The sequence below is a fragment of the Equus przewalskii genome, chromosome 11 (genome assembly GCF_037783145.1).
Source record: "Equus przewalskii isolate Varuska chromosome 11, EquPr2, whole genome shotgun sequence".
In the NCBI taxonomy this organism is placed as follows: Eukaryota; Metazoa; Chordata; class Mammalia; order Perissodactyla; family Equidae; genus Equus; species Equus przewalskii.
The window spans coordinates 25,372,371-25,397,862 of record NC_091841.1 but is presented as its reverse complement, the minus strand read 5'-3'; the positions used below and the strand labels follow the sequence as shown (position 1 = coordinate 25,397,862).

The 25,492-nt window shown below is 40.3% G+C and overlaps 1 protein-coding gene across 3 annotated transcripts in view; it reads right to left on the bottom strand.

The window, feature by feature from the left end:
• Positions 1 to 25,492, bottom strand: part of RTN3 (reticulon 3) — a 62,676-nt gene that overhangs the window by 32,731 nt on the left and 4,453 nt on the right. The window contains exons 2-3 of one of the 3 annotated variants that reach the window (XM_070564153.1): positions 13,418 to 13,474; positions 1,634 to 3,982 (exon numbers count right to left, since the gene is read on the bottom strand). The exons of 1 other annotated variant lie outside the window; for it this stretch is intronic. In XM_070564153.1, coding sequence (XP_070420254.1) covers positions 1,634 to 3,982; positions 13,418 to 13,474 — 2,406 coding nt within the window. The remainder of the gene's footprint in view (positions 1 to 1,633; positions 3,983 to 13,417; positions 13,475 to 25,492) is intronic. One more of the 3 variants, XM_070564154.1, reaches the window with a different exon arrangement.

Below are 25,492 nucleotides of genomic sequence, written 5' to 3'. Positions count from 1 at the left end.
TGTAACTTTCTGTGCGATTCCACTTAAAAAAGGGGATCTACTGTCTCCTCAAAAAACTAAAAATAGAACTACTATATGACCCAGCTATCCCAGTACTGGGTATCTACCCCAACAACTTGAAATCAACAATCTAAAGTAACATATACATCCCTACGTTCATTGCAGCACTATTCACAATAGCCAAGACATGTAAGCAATCCAAGCGCCCATCGACCGATGATTGGATAAAGAAGATGTGGTGTATATATACAATGGACTGCTACTCAGCCAGAAAAAAAGACAAATTCATCCCATTTGCAACAACATGGAAGGACCTGGAGGGGAATCATGTTAAGCAAAATAAGCCAGACTGAGAAAGACAAACACCAGACGATTTCGCTCATATGTGGAATTGAACAAACACATGGACAAAGAGAACAGCTCAGTGGTTACCAGGGGAAGGGGTGGGGGATGGACACAGAGAGTGAAGGGGAGCACTTACGTGGTGACAGACAAGAAATACTGTACAACTGAAGTCTCACATCGATGTAAACTATTATGAATTCAATTAAAAGAAAGGATCTATTGTCAAAAAAGTCTGGCAAACCAGAGATCCCTCCGTGGCACCTAACACTGCACTAACCACACAGGAAGTGCAGAACTGGGTATTCGAGGTTGGGGGACCCTTTTGAAGAGCTTTAAATAGCCTGTTTTCTTACACTTTCCAAGACCCCAGAACAGACAGTATTGGAAGTAATTTGACTGAAGGCCACTGCTAGGAAAGCAATCAAATAACGGAAGACAAAGGGAAGGGCTTTTAATACCACGTAATAAGTTTTGGCCTGAAGAAAATCAAATAAGGTCCAAAGGAGAAGAAAGCAGGAGTTCTCTTAAGTATGACTCACCAAACAGTTCTACAAAACTGGTTACCTACTTTCAGAGCATAAAATCTCTGCGGTATAAGACTAAATTAGTTAAAAGTTTCATTTACCGTCTTTCCCAGCAGGAATTCCTTTATCTTTGATTGCTAAATAGATTTCACGAGGCCCACAGCAGCAACATACCCAAGTGCTAAGCAGAGCTCCTGTTATGGAGCTTTTAAAATAAGCTTTGTAAATAAATAAGAGCCTAACGCGATATTCTGAAAAGCAACAATCACCCTAAGGTCACCTTGTAAGGAAAGGAGAACCTTGGAAAAACTGGAGCATAAAAAAATTCATTTTGGGGGCTAGCCCCAGGGCCGAGTGGTTAAGTTCGTGCGCTTCGCTTGGGAAGCCCAGGGTTTCACCAGTTCGAATCCTGGGCGCGGACATGGCACTGCTCATCAGGCCATGCTGAGGCAGCATCCCACATGCCACAACTAAAAATACACAACTGTGTAGCAAGGGGCTTTGGGGAGAAAAAGGAAAAAACAAAACCTTTAAAAAATCATTTTAAGGAGAAAATTGATTTTAACAAGTGGTCTACTGCTTTGGGAAATATTTGTATAAGAAAACCAAATCAAGCAACCATTAAAAGAAACAAACCACTTTTCCTCATTATACAGTGTGTTTTTATTCTAGCTATAACCTTGGTGACGTAAGTCAGAGGCTAAGAAAAATGGCACTCTGATGAGTAATCAATGGCATGCAGTATGTCCAATGTAAACGGTTACCTGAGAAGTCTGTCAGAAGTCTTGCTAGGACATGCTTGTTCACTGGTTCAGTCTTGCTAAGGCTGGAAAGAACATCTACCCTAGCAGTCTCTTTGAGAACAGTGGGCTTTCTGGAAATCCCAAGATCAGATCCAGTCTTGACATCTGTGTGTTCTAGGACATCATACGATTGCTGTGGCCAAGAAGATTCTGGAGCAAATGTTAAAGTCTCCTTGAGTATTTCTTCAGAAGGTGATTCCACTTCATCCTGTGCAGAAGCGCACTTCTCCTGCCTTTCACTCAGTTCTTTAAGGGCTCTGATTGTGAGCTGTTCCTGTTCCAAGTCAAGAGATGCTGCTGGAGTCCGTCGGGTAGGGAAAACATCCAGAAGCTCACTTCCATTTGCTTCTCTGCTTTGTTCAGTGTATTTGCCTTTTACGTCTTTAATTTCAGAACCACCTGACTCACCTTCATGCAAGACTTCTCCCGGAAGAGATGGTTTGAAGCCCGCAGTCTTCTCTGAGGTTGCTGCACAAGCTTCACCTTCATCTACTATTCCTCTCTCTCTGGTTTCTGTAAAGGCTGCTACCAGGTCCTCTGGGGAGGAATCATCTGTATCTTTAACACTTTTTTCATGGAATGACCCCAAACAGGCAGACGTTGTCACATTTAGTGAGAATTCTGTCTCATTACAAACATCTGGAGATGCTGAAGGACGTTTTGGCCTCTCACTTGTCACAGGCCTTACAGGAGAAACTTCCCTCACACTACCTGGCTGCTTCACCTGTTCCGACAGGACACTCACATCAGGCACGTGTGCACACGCCGCCTCACCACCAGCTGGGCTCCCCTCAAGAACATCAGGCTGAACCGGCCGTGGCTCAGAGTCAGTGACTGACCCTTCCAAGTTCTCAGATGTCTTGCTTCCCCTGTTACAACTGAGAATCTTGTTGACTTCTCTTTCATCTGTTTTTACAACAGCACTTGGAACGGGAACGGGTTTTTCAGCCTGAATTTTGTTACCTTCAAATAAAATATCTGCTGTGATGTCCTCTATTACTGTGTCATCAGACTCACCAGAACTATCAGCCTCTGTCAATTCTCCCAACACAGAGCTCTGCCAGTTCATCTCACCTTTCACGTGGCCATCAGGTAAAACCACCGTCACGGTGTCTGCTCCAGGACCCAAAGAGACGCATTTCTCAAGTGGGGACCCAGCTGGCTCTGAAAGTGTGCCACCTTGTTTCTGCACACTGCCTCCTACACCTTTGGTACTGACCTCCTTAGTGGAATCAAGACAGTCTGGTGCAGGTCTTTCAGTGAAGGCACTTTCTTGTGGGAGAGACGCTTCTGTCCAATCACTCGTTGATTTGGTGATGCGAGTGCTCCCATTAATAGAACGTACAGGAATTTTCTGATGAGCGTTAGTTTTAAGATTTACAACTGGAATCTCTGAATCATATTCACTCATGTCAAGTCCTATAGTTTTCGTGACGCAGTCAGATTTTTCACTCTGCTGTTTCACTTGGGGAACCAAATCCCAAGTCAATATTTCATTGGTGAAGTTATGCATATCATTCACACATCTAGACACCTCTTGCAATGCTGCAGTTGTGTGTGAAAACTGTCGAGTGAGCAATGCAGAGGTTGGGCACCGCCCTGCCTCTTCATTTCGCAGTGGAAATACTCCGTCATGCGACTCTGAAATTTCTGCTGATGATTCGCCATTAGTGTGCATCGCCCAGCTACCAAAATCATTAGTGCTCTCCTTATACGCGTCTTTAAACTCTTTGTCAAATGCTGCTTTGTCAATAATTACTTCAAATGGTGATTCAGGAGAATCCTGCTCAATAACACCACCTCCTGAAACTTCAGATGGGGACGAAGAATCTGTACAAACGTCTTCTGCCTTCGACGGCTTGGTGGGTGTTTTCTGGGCTGTCAGCAAAATGAACTTGTCTTCAGCACCTAGGGCAGTGTTATCGTCCCTACTTGCTACCTCATTTGGGTTCTTGGACTCTTGATCTCTATTTCTTTGCTGTTCCACTTGACCAGCTTCCTTTGAGAGAAAAGCAAGGTGCTGTGGGAAACTGGCTGGAACGGAAGGACGGTTACAGTGAACTCCTGCAACAGAAACTGGGGCGCCCGCTGTGTCTTCACTGGCCCCCTGAGGCTTGTCCATCTTTTTCACATCTAGAAGAGCCAAGTGGTCTTTTCCTTCTTGGGCTAAAATGGGCTGGCTGCCTAACTCTTTGCTTTTTTCTCCATGTAGTATTGTAAGGTCAGTGTTACGTATTTCAGAAGATGACAAAAAGGAGGAAGTCATAATTTCTGAAGGTGGCTCATCAGAGCAAAGAGAGCTCAATCCCTCTATGGTTAGAATTTGAAAGAAGAACAATTGTTTACCAGGTACAATTACACATTAGCTAGGCAGCCAAGCAGCATGCTTTTTATTTTTGAAATCATATATATACACACAGGATGTATATATACACATACACATAAACATGTAACAAAACAAGGATCAAAAGTTATCCCGTAAGACATGCATAAAATTGCCAATGCTGAAACAGAAAAGCCTTTTGCATCATGCTACAAATTGCAAATGACAAAAAACTGTCATGACAAATACTTTTCAGTCTACTTTCTCCACTGTAAAGGTAAAGCATAAAGAAGGGTAATGAGACTGGGAAACCCGGGGAAGGTTCTCCCCTTGTTTTTCGGTAGAGCTATTCAACAGAAACAACGTCATCCAGACAGAACAAGGAGCTTGATGTCATGGAGCACCGCCACGCTCCTCTAGAAGCTGACTATTCCACACACAGCACTACTACAAACCCACTGGGATGGTCTGCAATCTGAGAAGGAAAAAACGTAGCGACCAGAGTTCTTTCCGATTTTCAGGAGATACAGCAGACCCCTCCTGAGCCTAAAAATCAGGCTTGAATTATTCTATTCTGTTCACAGTGACGATCGGTCCCAGGGACAGAAGACCTCAATGTTTTAAACTAAAGGGTACTAAAAAGGCTGGCGTGCTCTAAATTAACCAAAAGTGAACCATGCAAATTGGTTTCTTTGGTTAAGAAGGGTTAACTCTAGAAATCCTTTTAAAACAGAAAATATCCCTCTAACAGTAATATATTGTCTTATCAGTTATTAATACCACAGGACCATTGATTTACCACATTGTTTTCCAATTTTCCAATCCAGCAAGTTTTTACTGTGGAAAAAGATCAAAACAGCTGTCTCGAGGGACTGGCCAGTGGCATACTAGTTAAGTTCTCATGTTCTGCTTTGGTGGTCCAGGGTTCGTAGGTTTGGATCCCAGGCAGGGACCTAGCACAGCTCATCCAGTCATGCTGTGGTGGCGTCCCACATAAAACAGAGGAAGATTGGCAACAGATGTTGGCTCAGGGCCAATCTTCCTCACAAAAAAACAAAAACAACTGCCCCAAGGGCAGGCACTGTCTTCCTCGCACACTGTTGTATCTCTGGAGCTGGAACAAGCCAGGACTTAAATAAACGGTTCCAGATGAATGAGTCAAAGACTCAGCTCGGTCAGGCGAGACCCGAGTGAGCTCAGGACAGCAACGCCTTGGGTGTGAATGAGTAACTGGGAAGACGTGAAAGAGAAAAAACCTTTGGGATCACCTTTATTTGGTTTATGTTCTTTCTCATGTGAGAAGCTGAATAATAATTAGACAAAATCAAAATTACGACCTTATTCAAAATCATTTTTTAAAGACGGAAAGAAATATCTTACTGCAATAAGTAAAATTCCACCATAAAAATGATTCCAAATGCCAGATAACGTTCCTCTATTTCAACACATCACTGAAATTTGATCTAATAGGATTTGACCTTTAGAATAGTGTAACTGTAATCTGGGCAGTGGGGAAAAAGTCTTTGTAAATTGAGGGAAAACAGGTAAAGTTTGATGGTACCAACTGTACTAGTGGGACAGACAACAGGTGAAATAAGCCGTAATTCATACCTAGTTCTAACGTAGCAAACATGGTTTCCCATCTACTATCACATAGTATGGACATTCAGCAAGCCTGGATTAAGGATATAATGGAAATGAAACTGAGCACTGTAGCTTAAAAGGTTCAAAAACCTGAAATTTAAAGAAGTATAGGCTACATCTAAATCAGAAATATTCCACACTCTGAGCTATGTATTGTTAATCAACTTTCTGGTTACTGTTTCTATCAGGAAACACGCAATGGACTGAATCTGGATTAAGGGAGAACTGACTGGGAACCCTTCCCTTCCAACAGGAATGGAACCTGGAGGGGAGCAAAACTGACTCCACCTCACAGGGAACACCGTTCACACGCCTCTAGAGATTGAGATCTCAGACGAGCCAGACTCGTCAGCTCACACACACAAGCGGACAAAATGAACTAGCAACCATTCAGCAGAAATTTACTGAGTGCCAATTACGTGTAAGACAGTTTTAGAAATCAGGTTAAAAGCAGTGAACGAAACAGAAAAAATCCTTGCCCTTGTGGAGCGTACAATACAGAGGGGGAGACAGACAAGAGGCAGAATCAGTAAGTAAAATGATGACGATGAGGTGGTGGGCTTGAGGAAATGAAAAAGAAAGTAACCCCAACGAATGCTATCACGCAATGCACACATTACCGGGGGAAAAGCATGGGAGGAACGTTCTCCGCCTTGTCAGGACACACACGTGTCCGTTTTCCAAGCCTTGTTTCTCTCCTATCTTCCGTGAACTCTTAGTACTCCCCAAGCCCTGAGTTACGTATATAATAACTGAGATAGAGCTGGAAGATTAGGTTAGAAACCCTCTTCTCAGAACACCAGCAAGTCATGTTCTGAATGCCGTGACTGCCCGACAAACTTCAAACACTTTACTAAAGATCCTTTAATGCGACAGAACTGTACAAAAAGAACTTTAACCATGTTCCCTAATAGTAATTGTGTGACTTAACATTTGGGGTGGCGAGCTTCGGAGGTAGGGTGCGATGCTGCATTCCTTACTCAGTGATGGTGAGATGCAGGTGCTAGCTCTCAGGACTGTCAATCAAGCTTCCCCACTCGGAGCAAAGTAAGGTAGCATCCTCATCTGTGGTTTAATTTTAAATCATCTTGTTTAGAATCTCAGCAAATGAAAAGAAGTTTCTTTGGCTAGTTGAAACCCTAACAAACTTGGATAGAACTGACTTGTACCAAGTCAATGGAAAAAATTGGGCTGGAAGAGTTTATAGAGGCGTGAAAATATTAACCAGAACAAAGAGCAGAATCTAGTACACCTTTTAGAACAGATTCCGTAAGTGAAGACTCTTCCAGGTAGTCAGTATGGCACTTAATAGTCATTGGTGTTGTCCAATGGAAATCTGAAGGTAGTTACCTTTGAAAATACTATACACAGGGGCCGGCCCAGTGGCGCAGCGGTTTCTCGGCAACCCGGGGTTTGCCGGTTTGGATCCCAGGTGCAGACATGACACTGCTTGGCAAGCCATGCTGTGGCAGGCGTCCCACATATAAAGTAGAGAAAGATGGGCACGAATGTTAGCTCAGGGCCAGTCTTCCTCAGCAAAAAGAGGAGGATTGGCAGCAGTTAGCTCAGGGCTAATCTTCCTCAAAAGGAAAAAATAAAATAAAATAAAATACTATACACAGTAAAACTGCCTCATGGAATAACTGGATTATCTTACATCTCAGTAAATGTCCACTACCTTTCCTTTTTCAAAAGATCCAGCCCTTCAGACGCACTACAAAAGACTTTCAACATTACTCAAAAAATCTCATTATGAATATTTTCTAGATTAGTTATTTGCTGTATTGGGATTTAATGTGAATATTCATTTTCAGGAATTCTAATCCCTTAAAAATATGGTATTACTCTCATTATTAACAAGAGTTATACATCTAATAAATCTGTTAAAAGGGAGTCAACATATGGTAAGAGGGGAAAAATGTCATAACCCACAGTGATCATGAGAATGTTCCCAAATTTATCCACTACTGAGCTCCTTGCTTACCTATAATCTTCTCAAACTCTAAATACTTAGAAGTCTCCATTTAAGTATATTATCTGAAATAAGACTAGGAAACTAAGTGGGCAGTCATATTCTAAATTTCTAGACCACTCCCCAAACAAAAATTCCTATTAAAAGATGCAAAATCCTTTTATCACACTTACTAATCATGTGGCCTTGGCAAATTGCTTAATCTCATCTAAAAAAATGGGGATACTGAAGCACCTACCTTGAGGACTGCTTAGAAAGTACCTGGCACTTAGCAAATCCTCAATATATGTCCCCAAACACCACATTCTCAAAAAAAAAACAAAAACAAAAAACAAAAACAAAACTCTCCCGGCACAGAAGCTCCAGAACATATGCCTTTTTGTTAGAGGAGGGAAAAAAGGCACACTGTCCAGTCATAACCACCATCACCTGGTACGCGGCACAGAAAATCCTCATTCAGAATTTTAGACACACTGCCCCCCCCCCAACATTCACACATAAAAGGAATTTAAAGAGTTTTATCTATTTCAAAATTTTGGGAAATGCAACTTCTGAATCAGTTGGTACAAACCAAACGCCTATGACATTCCAAGAACTGTGCTAGGTTCTACGTGGATAAAGACATTTAAGAGAGTCCACTACATAAAAAATTTCGAAGCCAAAGTTGAAAGAGAGAAGAACGAACTTTCCCTGAACACTGTCTCAGCAAACGCTCTTCACCATCAAGGTCAAAGTATATTTTAGGTCAATGTACAACCAGCTGAACAATTTAACCACCTCGCAGGAATGCAGCCTTTGGCACCGTCGTTTAGTCTCTTTCAAACTTGGAAGCAGCTACTAGCACTTTATGGGCTTTATCTCTGACTTTCTGACTCAGAATTTCCTGAGGAGGACGGAGCTCAGAAATCTGCATCACAAGTTTCCCAGGTAATGAACCTGGCTTGAGAACCACAGCTTTACCGCATGTTATTTGTTTTAGAAGGGTAGAAAAGCCAAGCCGTACTTCCGAACTCTAGTCCTGCAAGCGCCCACAGGAGATGAGACTGACACTCTCCACTCTCACCCCAGCTCAGACCGTCTCCGTCCAGGAGCACAACTCACAGCGGGGTAGGGCGTGGGGCAGGAGTGGGCCTACGTGCCTGCCTTAAGTACTTCCACACACTAATTTTTTATTTTTTTAATCAAAGATTGGCACCTGAGCTAACATTTCTTGCCAATCATCTTTTCTTCTTCTCCCCAAAGCGCCCAGTACACAGTTGTGTATTCTAGTTGTAGGTCCTTTTGGCTCTGCTGTATAGGTTTTCCTACACTTGAATTTTCTCATGTTCACAGAACAAGAAGGAAAGACAAATTATCGTGCGAAACAGTCAGCAACTTTCAGCCACAGCATCAGCATGACCTGATGAGCGGTGCTGGGTCGGTGCCCAGGATCCAAACCAGCGAAACCCTGGGCTGCTGAAGCGGAGCGCACACACCTAACCATTTGGCCACAGGGCCCGCCACCTACACACTAATTTTAAAATAGATTAACTCAAAACTTTGATTGGCAAAAGCTCCATTTGACTAGAGAATGTGGAGTGGGAATTGAGACTTTTCTCTCCTCTATGCCCAGAGGGTATTTTATCTCACAGAGCAAGGTGGGGACAAAAATGACAGATGAAAAAACAACTTCCAAATGAATACTGTGTTCGCATCAAGTAAATACATTCAAACTGAAAAGAAACCCTTCATACACTATTCACTCTATCCTTCAAAATACCTTCTCTTTACTTGGCTTCTTGTTCCCCAAACTGTCTTTCAGAAAGAGTAAATTTAGAACTTTTTTATTCAAGTGTTTATAATTTAATTACTCAAAACATAATGTGATCTAGAAACAAGTCAACAATAATAAATTTTATATCCTCTATCAGAGTTCTAACAGAGTGAATAGCTTAAAATTAATATGGTTACTTTCCCCTCTTCACTTAGGAAATTCATTACTTTTAACTAAAAAGGATACCTGTAACATGGAAAAACCATACACATCAGTAAAGAAGTGATGCCAGCCTGCAGTAGCCACGAAGTTACTTTTCCACGTACATAATATGCATATTCACACAAGGCAGGCTTGAAATATTCAGGTATAGGTTTTCCTACACTTGAATTTTCTCATGTTCACAGAACAAGAAGGAAAGACAAATTATCGTGCGAAACAGTCAGCAACTTTCAGCCACAGCATCAAAATAGGAAGTTAGCCAGCAGACACTCTGCAGCCACGCTAGATCCTGAACAAAAAGGCTCTTTTGTACAAAGAAAAATGTTTTGCTTTTGTTAAAAAAAAAGGCTGTAACTGGCAAAATTTTTCTCCTCAATGTTTGCCCCAAAGTTCAGTGTTTAACTTCCTATTCCAGATGCCTACTGCATTGCTCAGATCGAATGCAAGTGTTCATTACTGCAAACGTGCTTCCAATTCCGCACGGTGCATGGATCCCCTTTCCAATCTTATTTTCACTTACTTTCCTTCCAATGTTTTCTAAAGAAAATTGCAGTATTTTCCAGCCTCTACTCTTATGAAAAATAGAAACCAAATTTCAGTCTGATTTTGTGTGTGATGGCGGGAGCACATCCCCCAGGTGATACTAAATTTCATCAGCAATAGCAATAATATGGCTAAAATAGTAATCTCTGCCTCTTCTGCTCTCATAATTTTAACATGAATCCCAAAATGACATCTCTAAAAATATCTGTAAACTCTAATACCCAACTAACATACTTTGTCATCTTTACCATAGGTAGGTAGTAGTTTTGAGCATGGACTTGGAGTTCTAGGTCTGACTCACTGTGTGACCTTGAACAAGTCATTTCATCATTTTAAAACCTCCGTTTCCTCAACTGGTAAAAGAGCTGGTAGCTTTTCAGTACAACTGGCTGTGAGGATTAAATGAGATGATTTACATAAAGTACTGAGCATCATAAAATAAAAGCTCAAGAAAAACCAGCTACATACTACATCTATACCTGTTAATATCTTTATATTACATTATAGGAAAATGTCATTAAAATTTACTCCCCCATTTTGAAATGCTCAGGGCTTAGACTGAAATTTAACTCTGTTAAATGAGAAAAAAGGAATCAGTAAGATTACAAAGGACCTACTCAGGAGTACAACTCATTTAAGAAGGAACTGATTATGCCATTGGCATTTTCATCACGAATCTATTCATTAGCTTTCAAAAAGCTCAACCTGCTAGCTTGAGTAGCAGTATACTTCAAAGTAGTACCATTTAATAAATACTGCATAGTTTCCTTTTGAAAAATTTAACTGCCTTTTCTTTACTCAGTCCAAATTAATGAGACTTTTTGCTACATGCATCTCCCTGAAGCCCAGTAATGATACGTATATATTTCAGGATTAAAAATGCCATTCTTAAATATGAAAATATCCTATTTAATTATTGCTACATATGCCTCAGTATGGTTACATCTGTAAAAGCAAAGCACAGCTCCCCAAGGCTAAACGCCTAAGGAGTGTGGGCGCCCAGACCAGCAGTCAGCTGGATTAGTGCTGTGACGGACCCCAGGTGCCAGCTGGGGCAGCAGTCGGTCTGAAAGGCCTGCGTTGGCCCAGACTGGTCCCGGCTTCTCTCCCCAGAGGTTTTTATCCAGCTAACCAAGTACATCAACAACTTCCTCTTCTCTTATTTTTAGCAAGGCAGACTACAAGTTACCAGCGTTGGCTACCCTAGAACACACCTAATCACTTGCCGAGGGGTTCCTTCAAAAGCCGAACAGGCTGGTCTCTAGATCTGCCAAGGATGTGGGGAGCCAAGTGGGTTACTCTTCCATTATGTGTTTTTTTTTTGCAGGAGAAAACGCTGGTAATAGAGGCTAGATTGAAACACCTATAGGGTTATGATGTTTTAAACTGCCTCTTTACAATACCGTCTTAACAATAACACTATCCTGAATGGGCACTGGTCAAAATAACTCTTTATAAGCAAAAAGGAAGAACGACAAATCTATTTTCTTTTACAAACCTTCATACTCACTGTGAAACTAAAGCCTACTGCAACATTAGTTTTTAATTAGAAAATTCTTTTTTTATTTACCTCCACTCTACTTGAGTGTATGTCTAATTTTTCCTAACAGGGATTAAAATAATCCTTTAAGCTATGACAGTTATCTTCTCAACATTCCACTCATTAGTTATATTAGGCTTGGGTTGCAATGTTACACTATTTAGGATATCAATTATCCCCTTTCTGTATGAAAAAAGTGCTTGGAAGTTATAACTACAAAGAATGTATTTTAAAAGATCTGAAATATTTATGATAAAAAATTATTTGTTCTATTTACACTATGATATTTTTACCGGTTTATCATCCAGAGTAGAATAAATGTAATACTTACTTGCCTAAATTATTAAATTTCTCATGTGGGGAAAAAACCCTTAAAAATATAAATCTGGTTGGCAGAGGAGATGGGGGTGGGGGAGGGCAATGCGGTAAAGGGGCACATTTGTATGGTGACGGATAAAAACTGGACTGTTGGTGGTGAACACGATGCAGGCTATACAGAAACTGAAGATACCGTGACATACACCTGAAATGTACAGAATGTTGTAAGTCAGTATGACCCCAATAAAATACTTTTTTAAAAAATATATAAATCTGGTTGGGTTCCAGTTGTCAAGAATCAACTTTGTGTATTTGAGTTACTTTCTAACATTCACAAAATATCTTCTAATGAAAACAAGTTAATTTCAAAGGTCATGATTTGAAGAGATACCCAAATTCACACAATGAGGTACATTATAAAGGGGTTGGGGTCTCCAACGTTATGAGTTTGAATTAAAAACAACAAATTATCACTTAGAAGCAACAAATTATCTACCAAGTTTCCTAAGAAGAAGATTAAAGCCAGCAAAAATTTTACTAAGTTCATTTTATTCCATTATATTTGTATTCTTATAAGGTCAAAGTCTTCCTAACAAACCAGCATCCAGACTTCCCACCTAGAGAATTCCAGCTGGGACAATAAACTGCTTGCACAGGGCTTCTCCGACCTACCTAGTGAGTTTAATTACCTTTTTTAAAATGAGGGTTTTCCAGTGACCTATATTTGAGGTCGAGTACAACAGCACAAATGACACAGCGCCTATTATTAGTGCAAATCAACGAAGCACACAGTGCTCTCCTGCAGATTCTTGGCAGCGCTACCCCCCAAATGTATAGCCATCACACTCTGATTCCCTTCCTCAGATGAAAACAAAAAGCCAGTTTAATCTCTAGGAAAACAAACCTTGCTTGCCTAAAAGTCAACTGATTTGATCAACGTTCCTAGGCAATTTGGAACTAGCCTCGCTTCTGGGATAAATCTCATGCAAATTCGCACTAAAGTCCTCTAGCTAGGTGGGTGTTATCAGTAGCTTAGTGGAAGCACAATTTCATACTGTTTTTCCAGATCTCCTACCTCTCCACACCAGTACATAACTGCAAATCAATAAGTTAAATGCATTCTAGGGGCGGGTTGTCTCTGAGCCACAAATCTATCTGCTCCAAATTCCATGGGTGAGTTTTAATTTTTAAGAAATACTCAAAACTATGCCTAAAGTGTATGCTATGTTAAAGATCCACCTTTAGGGTTCATTTTATTTAACTTCTACAGGAAAGCCACTGAAAACTGCTAAATGTAAAGAACTGGCTTGTAAGTGACTTTTATTTTAAGGGATTTGGGGCCAATAGAAAACTTGTGCCTCATGCCCCCAGTTACAGCCTCTTTCTCAACATTTTTCTTTTATTAATGCACAAAAAAATGACAGACTTGCCTTGTGAGGTCGAAAATAGAGATACAGGCTGAGAGGAAGAGGAAGAAACAAAGGAATCTGAAAGAAAATATACAGCGTGAGAAACTGACAACCTCACATAGGAATTTTAACGTTCCTTTTTTTTTCTTTTTTGGCCAACCATCACAATTTCATTGGGTTTAAGCAAGAGGGGAAAACCCCAATCTGTATTTCCAATTACTGTTTTCACTCACCTGGCAGAAAAACCTTATTTCATTTTCAAGATGCATTTCTAAAAGTTAATCAATTCAGTTTTTTTGGTCAAATATTCTCACCTTCAAAGGAAGAAAAGAGAAACCCCTAGTATTTTTAAACAAATATAACCTCAAGGAAGATGATGCTCCCCTGCAACTGTGTGGGAAGAAAAACAGGTAGCTGAGAACTAATGGATATTTGCTTTTAACCATTTTCAACTGCATTTTGAGGAGTTAGTCACTAATATGAGCATTTAAACAGACAGTTGGCAAATATGCAAAGTTGACCCTGAATACTTAAAAAAAAAAATCACAATTAATCCTGGGAAAATAGGACTACATGATAAATCTTCCATTTCCTAAAATTATACTCTTGTAAATTTGGCAACATGTATCAAAATTTTAAACGCACATACCTTCCCCACCATCCCCTGTACATATTCTTTAACTCTGCAATTATACTTCTAGGAATTAACCTACAGAATCTATTTGCATATAGGGACAAAGACATGTGTATGAGGATATTCATAAGAACACTAGTTATAAATAATAGGAAAAATCTAAATGACCATCACCAGAAGACTAATTAGTTATATCCAAAGAATGGAATACTTGCTGCTATGAAAAAGAACGAGGTACAGCTATATATGTGGATTAAATTTAAAAAGCAAAGTGCAGAAGTGCATACAGTGTGCCCCTACTTGTTATGTGGCAACAAAAGGGACTTTGAGGTCTGGGGTGGGAGGGTGATTTGCTTTTCACTACAGCCCTTGGTCCTTTCAAAAAAAAAAAAAAATCAATCAAATAAACCAAGAATATAAATTATCTTTCCAGTAAAAATGGAAAAAAGTTAATAAAAACAGCACATGAAAAACAAAACCTTCTAAAGTTTCCCCAAGTTGTTTCCCAACATCGTAAATTTTTATGCACAGCAACTATTCTGGTACAGAACACAGACAACCAATAAGAGTTTTGCAACAATATTGCGTGAAGTCTTCTAACTCACAAAACCACACTACATTCACAGGCTGTATTTATGTTATAGGCAACTGAACTCGAGAATGGCAACCTTAATTCTCAAATGCCTTTAATTAAATCAAACACTATCTAGTTTGATTAGCTATTAACTAGTTCCAGGCACTGTATTTGCACTGCTAATACAGAGATGACAGCTGTGCCCACCGGTAACTGAAAAAGAAATACAGGCCAGGGGCCGGCCCGGTGGCGCAGCGGCTAAGTGCCCACGTTCCGCTTCTCCGTGGCTTGGGGTTCCCCGGTTCGGATCCCAGGTGCGGCACAGCACTGCTTGGCACGCCATACTGTGGCAGGCGTCCCACGTATGAAGTAGAGGAAGACAGGCATGGCTGTTAGCTCAGGGCCGGTCTTCCTCAGCAAAAAGAGCAAGATCGGCAGTAGCTGGCTCAGGGCTAATCTTCCTTTAAAAAAAAAAAAACGAAATACAGGCCAGTAAAACCAGTTGTGGGAATGCAGCGGAGGCAGTCACTGCTGTAAACTGCAGCCGAGATGGTAAACTTGGTCTTAAAGGGTGTTCATCAGGTGAACAGGCAGGGCAAGGCATTCTGGAGAGAAGGAACTACTGGCCAGATTCCAAATGGCTGCAAGCGTCATGCAAGGAAATTCTATTATATTCTGTGCGCAATGAGGAATCACTGAAAGTTTTAAGGTAAAGGAGGGACAATATCACGTGTTTTAAAAAGAACTCTGGCAGCAGGGCAGAGCATGGACCTAACTGGAAAGCTACTGAATAATCTTGGCATGACATGAGGGCCTGAACTAAGGCAGTGCGGATGGGAATGAGGGGCTAGATTCGACAAGAAGAATGGAGAGGACTTGGACTCATCTGGATGCTGGGGAAGTCAAAGCACTGAAGGACTAAACGAAATGCCACTGGGTGGGGTACGAACAAAGGAGGAGGAATTCCTTATATTAACTTTCTCTAAAAAGTAAGCTGTCCAAGGCATATCTAAAGTGGAAACTGTTTACCAATATGGACAGCTCAGGAGAGAGGCAAGGGCTACAGACAAACACCTGGGAGTTAACATGTGGGTGAGCACTGTCAGCACCGGAATCTGCCTGGGGAGCATCAGAGGTTTCACAACGGAATCTTGAGACAGACCAATATGTAAAGAAGACATGGAAGAAGAACCAGCGAAGGAGACAGAAAGCAGTCAACAGAGGAGAAAATGGCGTCACTTGGAGAATGCTGTGGAGAACGGTCAAGAGTCAAAAGCCCATGAGTGGTCCAGACTTTGAAATGGGTCACTGAAATTAAGGAATCAAATACTTTGGGATTGATGACCCTATAGCTGGGGTGGGGCAGACACTGGAGACCGAGGAATGAACGGAAGTTTAAAAAGTACTGACAGCCAGTATGGGAAGAATGGGTATAAACGGAAGGGCTAACAAGTGGGCGGCAGCTGGAGGGAGAGGCAGAGCCAGGGAAAGATTTTCAGGAATGGAAAATGATTCAAGCATTGTAGGAGAAAGGAAGGAGCAAGTAGAAGGAAAAAGTCTGAAGACACAGAAAAAAGAAGTAATATTTGCAGGAACAAAGCCCAGAAAGTTGCTGGAAGATAAGGGATAAAACAGCACAAGTGGATCCTCTGAAAATGTAATTTCAATAAATAAGCAGTCATCTGTCCAAATATGCAGTGATAGGATCGCTTATCACGAACAGGATTTTTCTTTTAAGGAAACTTAATAAGCTCTATCAGGGACTGGTTAAGTAAGTTTTGGGATATCCCTACAACAGGATACCATTCATTAAAAATTGTGTTATAGATGACAATTTATTGATACTGATAGTACACTGAATAAAAAAGAACATTACAAAGATGATTTAAATAATATGATCCTATTTTGGTAAAAAAATACAAATTCATGTGAGAAGAAACAGGGACAATGCTATTTACTGAGTAGAGGAGGGGTTATGGGAATTAAAATTTTTTTTGCTTTTCTGTGTTCGAGTTTTTGAAAATAACGAACATGTATTACTTATTTCAAAAAAGAGCTTTTTTTGTTACAAAATGAAAGGATATACATGAAAGTATTAACTAGCTAATATTACTGCCTGATTTTTAATTTTCTTTATATTTTTGTTTTCCTAAATTTTCTATTATGAACATGCATTTTCCTCACAATTCCAACACGTACCTATTGCCCCCACCTACATGAAATGGGTCAGCTACCTGAGAGGGGAAAGAGGACACTTAAAGCAGGATCCCTAGCAGGTCTTTCAATAAAACTGTTTGGTGAGTAATCTTATTAGTCTTCACACCGCTGGATTTTCAATCCTCATAATACTTTAAGCTGCAACAAACTGTCAAAGCTACAAAAAAAAAAATCCTGCCTCTTTGCAAACAGGGCTTCTGTTTACTTACTGAGGCCTGAAAATCTAACTGTGATAGACATGGGGAGCCAAGCCTTTAAATATGCATATTAAAACAAATCCTCACAACTGCACTTAAGACAAAAAACTGAACCTTTTACGTAAAAGTATCAGAATCAAGATTTAAACCTGAACTCTTCCTGAATCGCTGTGCCTTCCTTCTACATCACTCTATCTGCCAGTCAGATCACCTGTCCTCATCCGGCTGGTCTGAAACGTACTGTATGTGCTCCTTACCTGAAAATCTACTAGTCAAGTTCATATTTTAAAACTCTGTAATACTAGTAAGAAAAGACCCTGTCCCCTTACCAAACCCTTCTCTTCAGCAGCATATTGAGTGGGTGAAAAGTTGAAAAACAAGGAGGAAAAATAGCAAAAAGGTCCACGAATGTAGGTTTCAAATTTGAGTCAAGCCTGTGCTAGACGTGTTGTTGAGGGGAGGGAAAGAGAGGAGAAGCTTCGGACTGGACAAGAGATTCAAGTTTTGATGTACATCAGGGGGAAAATATACCACATAAATCTAAATGTTTGAATTTTCTAAGCCCCAATAAAAATTCTGTTTCAATGAATTATTCATTTCGGTGATAACTGTCTTTCACTACCAGCAGAATACAGGCTATATTTTTAGACAGAGAAGCAAGTTACCTTCAGGAACTCTGTAGAAGACTTCTATATCTAACCCCCAAGCTTTTCCTTTGTGCTAGCTTCTATACACTATTAAAAAAAATCTTCCAATACATAAGGAAAAGTGTTTGAAATTTTATCAATTAACATAATGAAAATTAGAAATGCGTGAGTTCTTTTAAAAATCTTTCCTAATACTCTCTGTACTATTAAAACAAATGATTTTATATCATTTACAGTTTCCTTTTTGCTTTATAGCTGGGCCACAAAAACAGTGGCCATTTTCCAGTCTTTCTTGCGACCACAATTCTTGATGGCAATTCATACCATCTCAGAAGCTGCTAAACTGAGCCAGTGAATGCCCCCTCCGCCATCAGAGCTCCGGGGACAGGCAGATTGACTCCCCACCAAACGTTCTATCATTTCTTTCTTTTTCTCATCTTTTTGTGCTGGCTAGGACCTCCTTGCATCTCCCAAAGCAATTTCTGCTTCACGATTAAGGCTTTCTTCTTCTTCTTCTTTTTTTTAACGTTTAGAATATTGTTATATTTAACATATATTTGGAACATGTTATACTTAACACTTAGAATTTAAACATTTTAGAATAATTTCAGATTTACAGAAAAGGTGCAAAGACAATACAGTGTTGCCTTACATCCAGCACTCAGTTTCTTCCACTGTGAACATGCTACATCAGTATGGTGGTACATTTGTCACAACTAATGAACTAATATCGGTGCATTACTAGTAACTAAGCCCCATTCTTCATTCGGATTTCATTAATTTTACCCTAGGGCCCTTTTCTTGTTCCAAGAGCACACCAACTCAGGATACCACACCACATTCTGTCATCTTATCTCCTTAGCCTCTTTTGGACTATGACAATTTCTCAGATTTATCCTTGCTTTTGATGATTTCGAGTTCTGACGAGTACTGTCAGTTATTTCATAGCATGTCCCTCAATTTGGGTTCGTGTGATGTTTTTCTCATGGTTGGCCTGGCGTTACAGGTCCTGGGGAAGGTTACCAGTTAGGTGAAGGGCCATCCCTGCACGATCACACCAGCAGTTCATACCACATCAACGTGACATCACCACTGACGTGAACCTTGATCCCCTGGCTGAGGGAGTTTGCCAGGCTCCTCTCCCCTCCCTTTCACACTGCACTCTTTGGAAGCAAGTCACTAAGCACTTCCCATACTTAAGGAGTGCGGAGAAGCTACATAAATCAGCAGGTTGATTTTTAAATACTTAGAATTAACATTACTGTAAGAACAGAACAATTAGTAAGGATTTGGTCCTCTGGAACCAATAAGTCTAGATAAGATCTACTATCTAGCTAAAAAAATCCAATTTATTTGCTGTTGGAAATAAATTCCAACCTAACTGGAAGCATCTTAGGGCTAAGGAGCATCTTACAGGTCCCTGTATCTTTCGTAAGGCAGACAGCCCGATGACCAGCATATAGGAGAAGGCACGGAATATGGAGGCCTGAACATCACAGAGGCTTAATAAACGTTTGGTGACAACCAGACTGTAAGAGATTTTTAAACCGTTATTTCAAAAAAAGACTCTGAAAAGCAACTGGACATTAGTCCTACTAATGCAGTAGTTACTAAGCAGTAGTTGCCTCCAGCATAAGTCAAGATGGTGCCTGTTATCAAGAAGCTTACTCTTCTATTGCAACACTAAAAAAGAGGCCGAAAGCTTTCTTTGTACATTTATGGAGCAAATGTACATGCAATCTAAGAGGAAGAACAAACATAATTCCTGTTGCAAAAGAAACAAAATTACAAAGTCTGAGTGACAGAAAGAAAATAGACTGTGTAAAGAGGAAATTGGTTACAAATATTTTAAAAATGCAACTTCTAAAATAGCACTACATTTACCTTTAGGAACGTCTTACCCTTCTCCAAATTATGGTCAAGATGTATCAAATCAAAACCTCAGATTTGTCAGGAATAAAATGGAAATTAAACTTATTTTAACATATTTAAATATTCTGACACATCAGACCAGCCTACCATTGAGTCCTTACTGCGAGTCTCTTTCTAAAACACCAAAATGTGGCATTTAAGTGGTTATAAAAAGACACTTTTCTGGATTAAAGTCATTAGTAGGAAATACCCAGAGTCTAAAAGAAAAGATAGTAAAAGAAGCTAATCTTAAACACAAGGTATATTTATTACAGCTAGAGTTTTCTGGGCTTACATGAAAACACTCTCCTCAGCATGTAAATGGATAGCCCCCCGTTATCTGTGGTTTCAGTTACCTGCAGTCAACCACTGTCTGACAATATTAAATGGAAAACTCCAGAAATAAACAATTCATAAATTTTATTGCATGCTGTTCTGAATAGTGTGAAGAAATCTCGAGCCATCCCGCCTGGAACGTGAATCATCCCTTTGTCCAGCATATCTACATCCACGCTGTGTGCGCTATCTGCCTGCCAGCCTGGCAGCCTCTTGGTTACCAGACCGATGGTGGCACATCGCAGTGCTTGTGTTCCAGTAACCCTTATTTTACTTAATAATGGCCCCCAAGTGCAAAAGCAGTGATGCTGGAAATTCAGATATTCTATTCCTGGGCTTAATTTATACATTAGACTTTATGACAGGTATGCATGCATACAAAAAAACACAGTGCATACAGGGCTCAGTACTACTGCAGTTTCAGCCATCCACTGGGGGTCTTGGAATGTATATTCCCCTCGAATAAGAGAGGATTACTATAATTCGATTTTCAAAAACCAAATGTTCTGGGGCTGGCCCCGTGGCCGAGTGGTTAAGTTCACGCGCTCCGCTGCAGGCGGCCCAGTGTTTTGTTGGTTCGAATCCTGAGCGCGGACATGGCACTGCTCATCAAGCCACGCTGAGGCAGCATCCCGCATGCCACAACTAGGAGGACCCACAGCGAAGAATATACAACTATGTACTGGGGGGCTTTGGGGAGAAAAAGGAAAAAAATAAAATCTTTAAAAAAACCAAAAAAAACAAATGTTCTGGGCCAGCCCTGAGGCCAAGTGGTTGGGTTCATGCACTCCGCTTTGCCGGCCCAAGGTCTCACCAGTTCGAATCCTGGCACGGACAGGGCACCACTCATCAGGCCATGCTGAGGTGGTGTTCCACATGCCACAACTGGAAGGACCGACAACTAAAATATACAACTATGTACCGGGGGGCTTTGGGGAGAAAAAGGGAAAATAAAGTCTTAAAAAAACAAACAAATGTTCTTAATCAAAACGGATTTCACAGCTCATGAACCCTGTGAAAGTATATGCAATACTTTGTTCATATCTATGTTTTTCTGGGAAGAGTTTCTCCATCCATTCATTCATTCCAGAAACATTTACTCAACACCTATTAAGAGTCAAGAACTAGTTTTAGCTGCTGAACAAAAACAATAAGGTCTCTGCTCTGATTCAAAAATAGCTGAGAGCTTGCTTTGTGCCAGGTTCTGTCCGGGCATTAGACATGGAGAAGAAACAACAAAAATCTCCACTCTGATGGAACCTATATTCTAGTGTGGAAGATAGACAATAAAATAAATACGTCAAATACAATAAGATAGATTATGACAAGTGGTAAGAAAAACAAAGCAGGGGAGGCCTAAAAAGTGTTCTTTTTCTTGTGCAATTTATATAAGGTGGTAAGGCAAAGAGCTAAAGGAGGTGAGGGAGTGACGAGCTGCCAGGATATATGAGGGAAGAGCCTTCTAGGCAGAGTGAACAGGAAACAAGACTCGGAGGTAGAGGGGTATTCTGCCACGAAAAACGGCAAGGTGGTCAGTGTGGCTGAAGCTGGGTGAGCAAGGGTGAGGCTGGGGCCAGATCCTACAGGGCTTCAAGAGCCTGCTACGGACTTTACTGCGAGCGTGATTGGAAACCACTGCAGCGTTTGCCCATGAGGGACATGATCCAACTCACATTTCTCACAGGCTTATACCAGCTGCTGTGCAGAGAAGAGACCGAAGAGAAGCAAGGGAGAAAGTACGGAGACCAGTTAGGGGCAAATGCAATAATCCAGGAGAGCTGTGATAGTAGCTTGCACCACGGTGGGGACAGTGGAGGCTGAGAAAATTGGTCAGACACTGGATATATTCTGAAGGTAGAATCAACAGGATTTGCTCATAGACATACGAAGGAAACAGAGGCATCAAGGAAGACCCTAAGCTTTGTGATTTGGGCAAAAGATGGCCAGAATGGCCAATTACTAAAATGGAGACGACAGTGAGAAGGACAGATTTAAAAATAAACATCAGGTGCTTAGCTTTAGACATAGTAAGTTAGAGATGCCTATTAGACATGGAGGCAGAAGATAAAAGATTTGGAAGTCGTCAATTTATACATGGCATTTCAAACCACAAGACGGGTATCTTAAATGAGCCCAACGAACACAGACTGAGAAAAGTTCTGAGAAGTGAGTTGTAGAGCACTCTAAATTTTAGAAGCTGGGGAGATATAAAAGAATTGGCAACATGAAACTCCCCAAATAAGGAAATCTCTAGAGTCAGAAGGTAGATTAGTGGTTGCCAAGAAATGGGGAGAGGGAGGAACGGAGAGTGACTGGTAACAGGTATGGGGTTTTTTGGGTGGGCAGGGGTGATGAAGATGTTCTGGAATTAGATAGTGAGGATGGCTGCACAACCTTGTGTATATACTAAAAACCACTTTAAAATGGTGCCTTTGATATTATGTGAATTGTATCGCAATTGGAAAAAAAAAAAGAACAAGCAAAGGAGACAGAGGAGTAGCCAGTACAAGTCTACGTGATATCATGGAAGACAAATGAAAAAGCTATTTCAAGAAGGAGAGAGTTGACCTGACCCGGTGGCACAGGGGTTAAGTTCGCACGTTCCGCTTCTCGGCGGCCCGGGGTTCGCTGGCTCGGATCCTGGGTGTGGACATGGCACCGCTTGGCAAAAGCCATGCTGTGGTAGGCATCCCACATATAAAGGAGAGGAAGATGGGCATGGATGTTAGCTCAGAGGAGGATTGGCAGTAGTTAGCTCAGGGCTAATCTTCCTCAAAAAAAAAAAAAAAAAAAAAAAAAGCCCCCTGGCTTAGGAACCATGGGACCAGAAATTAAGGTTTTAAAGTTAAACTGATAACTGAATTCAAGAGGATGACTAAGTCATTTTTATCACAGGTTTTTTCAAATTTTAAAGTGAGGCACTATGTATTATTTGAAAGAGAACTAAATTGGGCCCTCAATCCCTTAGTTGTATTTTACCCTTAACTTCACAGCCACAAACCTTTGGGTATATAATTTAATCTCTCTGAGCCTCATTCCTCATCTGTAAAATGAGGTTTATATCACTACCTACGTCACAGATAAACATAAGACAAGTCTTTCTCCTACCGAATACAGCCTCTAGAGGGATGATCCTAACTCCCACAGCACCTAACAAAAAGCTTTAACATATGCTCAAACATCTGCTGAATTCAGTTAATGTATGGGTACAGCTTAAACCATAAAGCAAGACACAAATCTAAGATACAAAAAGAAAATATTTCTCCCTCCTATGGAACATGAAGACAAGGCTCACTGCTGAAAAGCTTTCAGGTAACAGGACAAAAGGGGCCCCGTATTAGTTTTGCGAAGAACACTTTCCAGAATACCCTTCAACATATGCTCAGGGGCAAGCTGCCAATGAGGAACTGTCAAAAAGCTCACGTGTCCCTCCTGGTTAGGTTACGATCACATGCTTACAGCTGACTGGAGAAAGTGGGTAAGAATATTTCTGTGAAATTTAAAAAGGCCATCACAAGAGTGGGCTACCTGCTGACTATTTCCCCCCAATAATGTAAAATAGAAACAAAAATCCTATACAGTTTAAACGGATTCTCTCTGAAATTGCAATATCGCAGAGTAACAAGTCTTATGTAAGTCACAGATATGTAGTAAGGGACTTCAATGATGCAATCACAAGAAATACTGATTATAGCCAAACTTATCTAGCATATTCAACACATCTATAACATATTGAATGATCCAAAATAATTCTAGAATTAACAGCTGTTATAAACGAACAGAATAAAAGGTAAGTCAGTTTCCCGGGCAACTCCTGAATGAGTTACTTATATGAACATAATATAAATTTGGTAATTTTTATCTAAAAGGTTTTACTACGAAATTTATTATTATAATTTCTGACCAGCCTATACAGTTTAGGAGGCAGGTACAAAATCATCATTAACGATAAAGTTGAACACAAACTATAAGATAAGTACACAGAACAAATATGCATAGCGAATCATTTACTTCCAGCCTCAGAATTACAAAATGGGTAAATTCTAAGATTACGGCTAGTCTAAAGAGAAATGCCTTTCTACAGAACAAACAACCTCTTGGCTCAAATAAAACCGGAAACCTTAACTCTCCCTTTTCCCTTCAACGACACGTCACCAATTCCTTCACTATCCAGGATCATTTACAAGCGCCTGAAACACGCACAGGATTAGACAGGTGAATCCGATATCAGGAAGAATACATAAATTCCTCACTGGAGAATACAGCAAAAGCAGAAATATTAGTTTTGTTTTCAGACCATCTCTAAAATAATTAAAACAGAAACACTGATGCTCGTACCAGCAACTTCATAAACAATCTCTCAGAGATTTCAATTTAGGGCTAAGGTCTGCCTGTTAAATATACGTAGACCGGTTTGTTTCATCAGAGTGCTTAATTATTTGTGAATTTGACTCTAAAAGAAAACAGCATTAAAAGAAACCTTTTATTCCTGGGGAATAAAAACCATCCAAGTCAACAGGCATTTGTAAACCATACTGACACGACCACTCCTGCTGTCTCCTGCCCTCTTGCTTTCACTGACAGGAGTTTCATAATGTGTCATAACTACACTTATTATGGTCAGAATGCTGCAGAAAACATTTAAGCATATTGATATCATGCCAAATCATCTACAAAACATCTTGGCTCCCCGGCCCACAGCTTTAACAGACAAACTGAGTCAAACGGGTGGCAGCTGTTAAAAGACTAAATTAAGGTGAGGGGTTCAAAAGCTGAAACAATGGACTCACTTTTAGAAAGAAGAAAAAGATATAAGATCTTCCCTTATAGTGAGGAAAAGCATGATTTATCACGTAATTCAATTGCTATTTTGTAACTATGTCCAAATAGTTTGTAACATGCAGATAGATGTATCAAATATTAGGTAGTGTCATTGAATAAAAGTTAGGATTTAAGGGTGCAAAGCCAATTCGTCTAGGTCACATCACTGAGGCTCAGGATTTGCACAAGGTCATGTAATTAATAAGAGACAGTGTCAGGATTGAAATTTAGGTGGCTCTGGGGCTCAAGTCTGTGTGTTTATCACCATGTCATACTGTCACTGATAATCTGACATGAACATAACACAGATCATGTCAGTGTTGAACAGGTGGTCAAATTCCTTTTTATTTAAGGGTTAAGATGGAAAATACAAATTACATACTCACATTTAATTGACATTTTAGAACAAAGTGTGAAAATGATGCCATAAAAAGTAACAAAACAACTAGGTTTCATGAGTGAGGAAAGAAATATTTAAAGCGAAAACACTGTTTTTTAATTGTTCAAGCTGTTTTTGCTTTGGGCTAATTTCCACAGACAGATATTAGAAATGCAGCTTTATTTTGGCATCACGAGTTTCATGGCAATAATAGAGAGCACTCTCCGACAAGTTATAAGATTTCAAAGGCTATAACCAACTATTAAAGCAGTTTTAAAGTTCAGGTATTCGTAAACCATTAGACATGTATCCACACTTGACGTGTAAGGAAGGCAACCTTCATCCTGAAAACAACACTAAATATTTAAGTGTCTTTTATC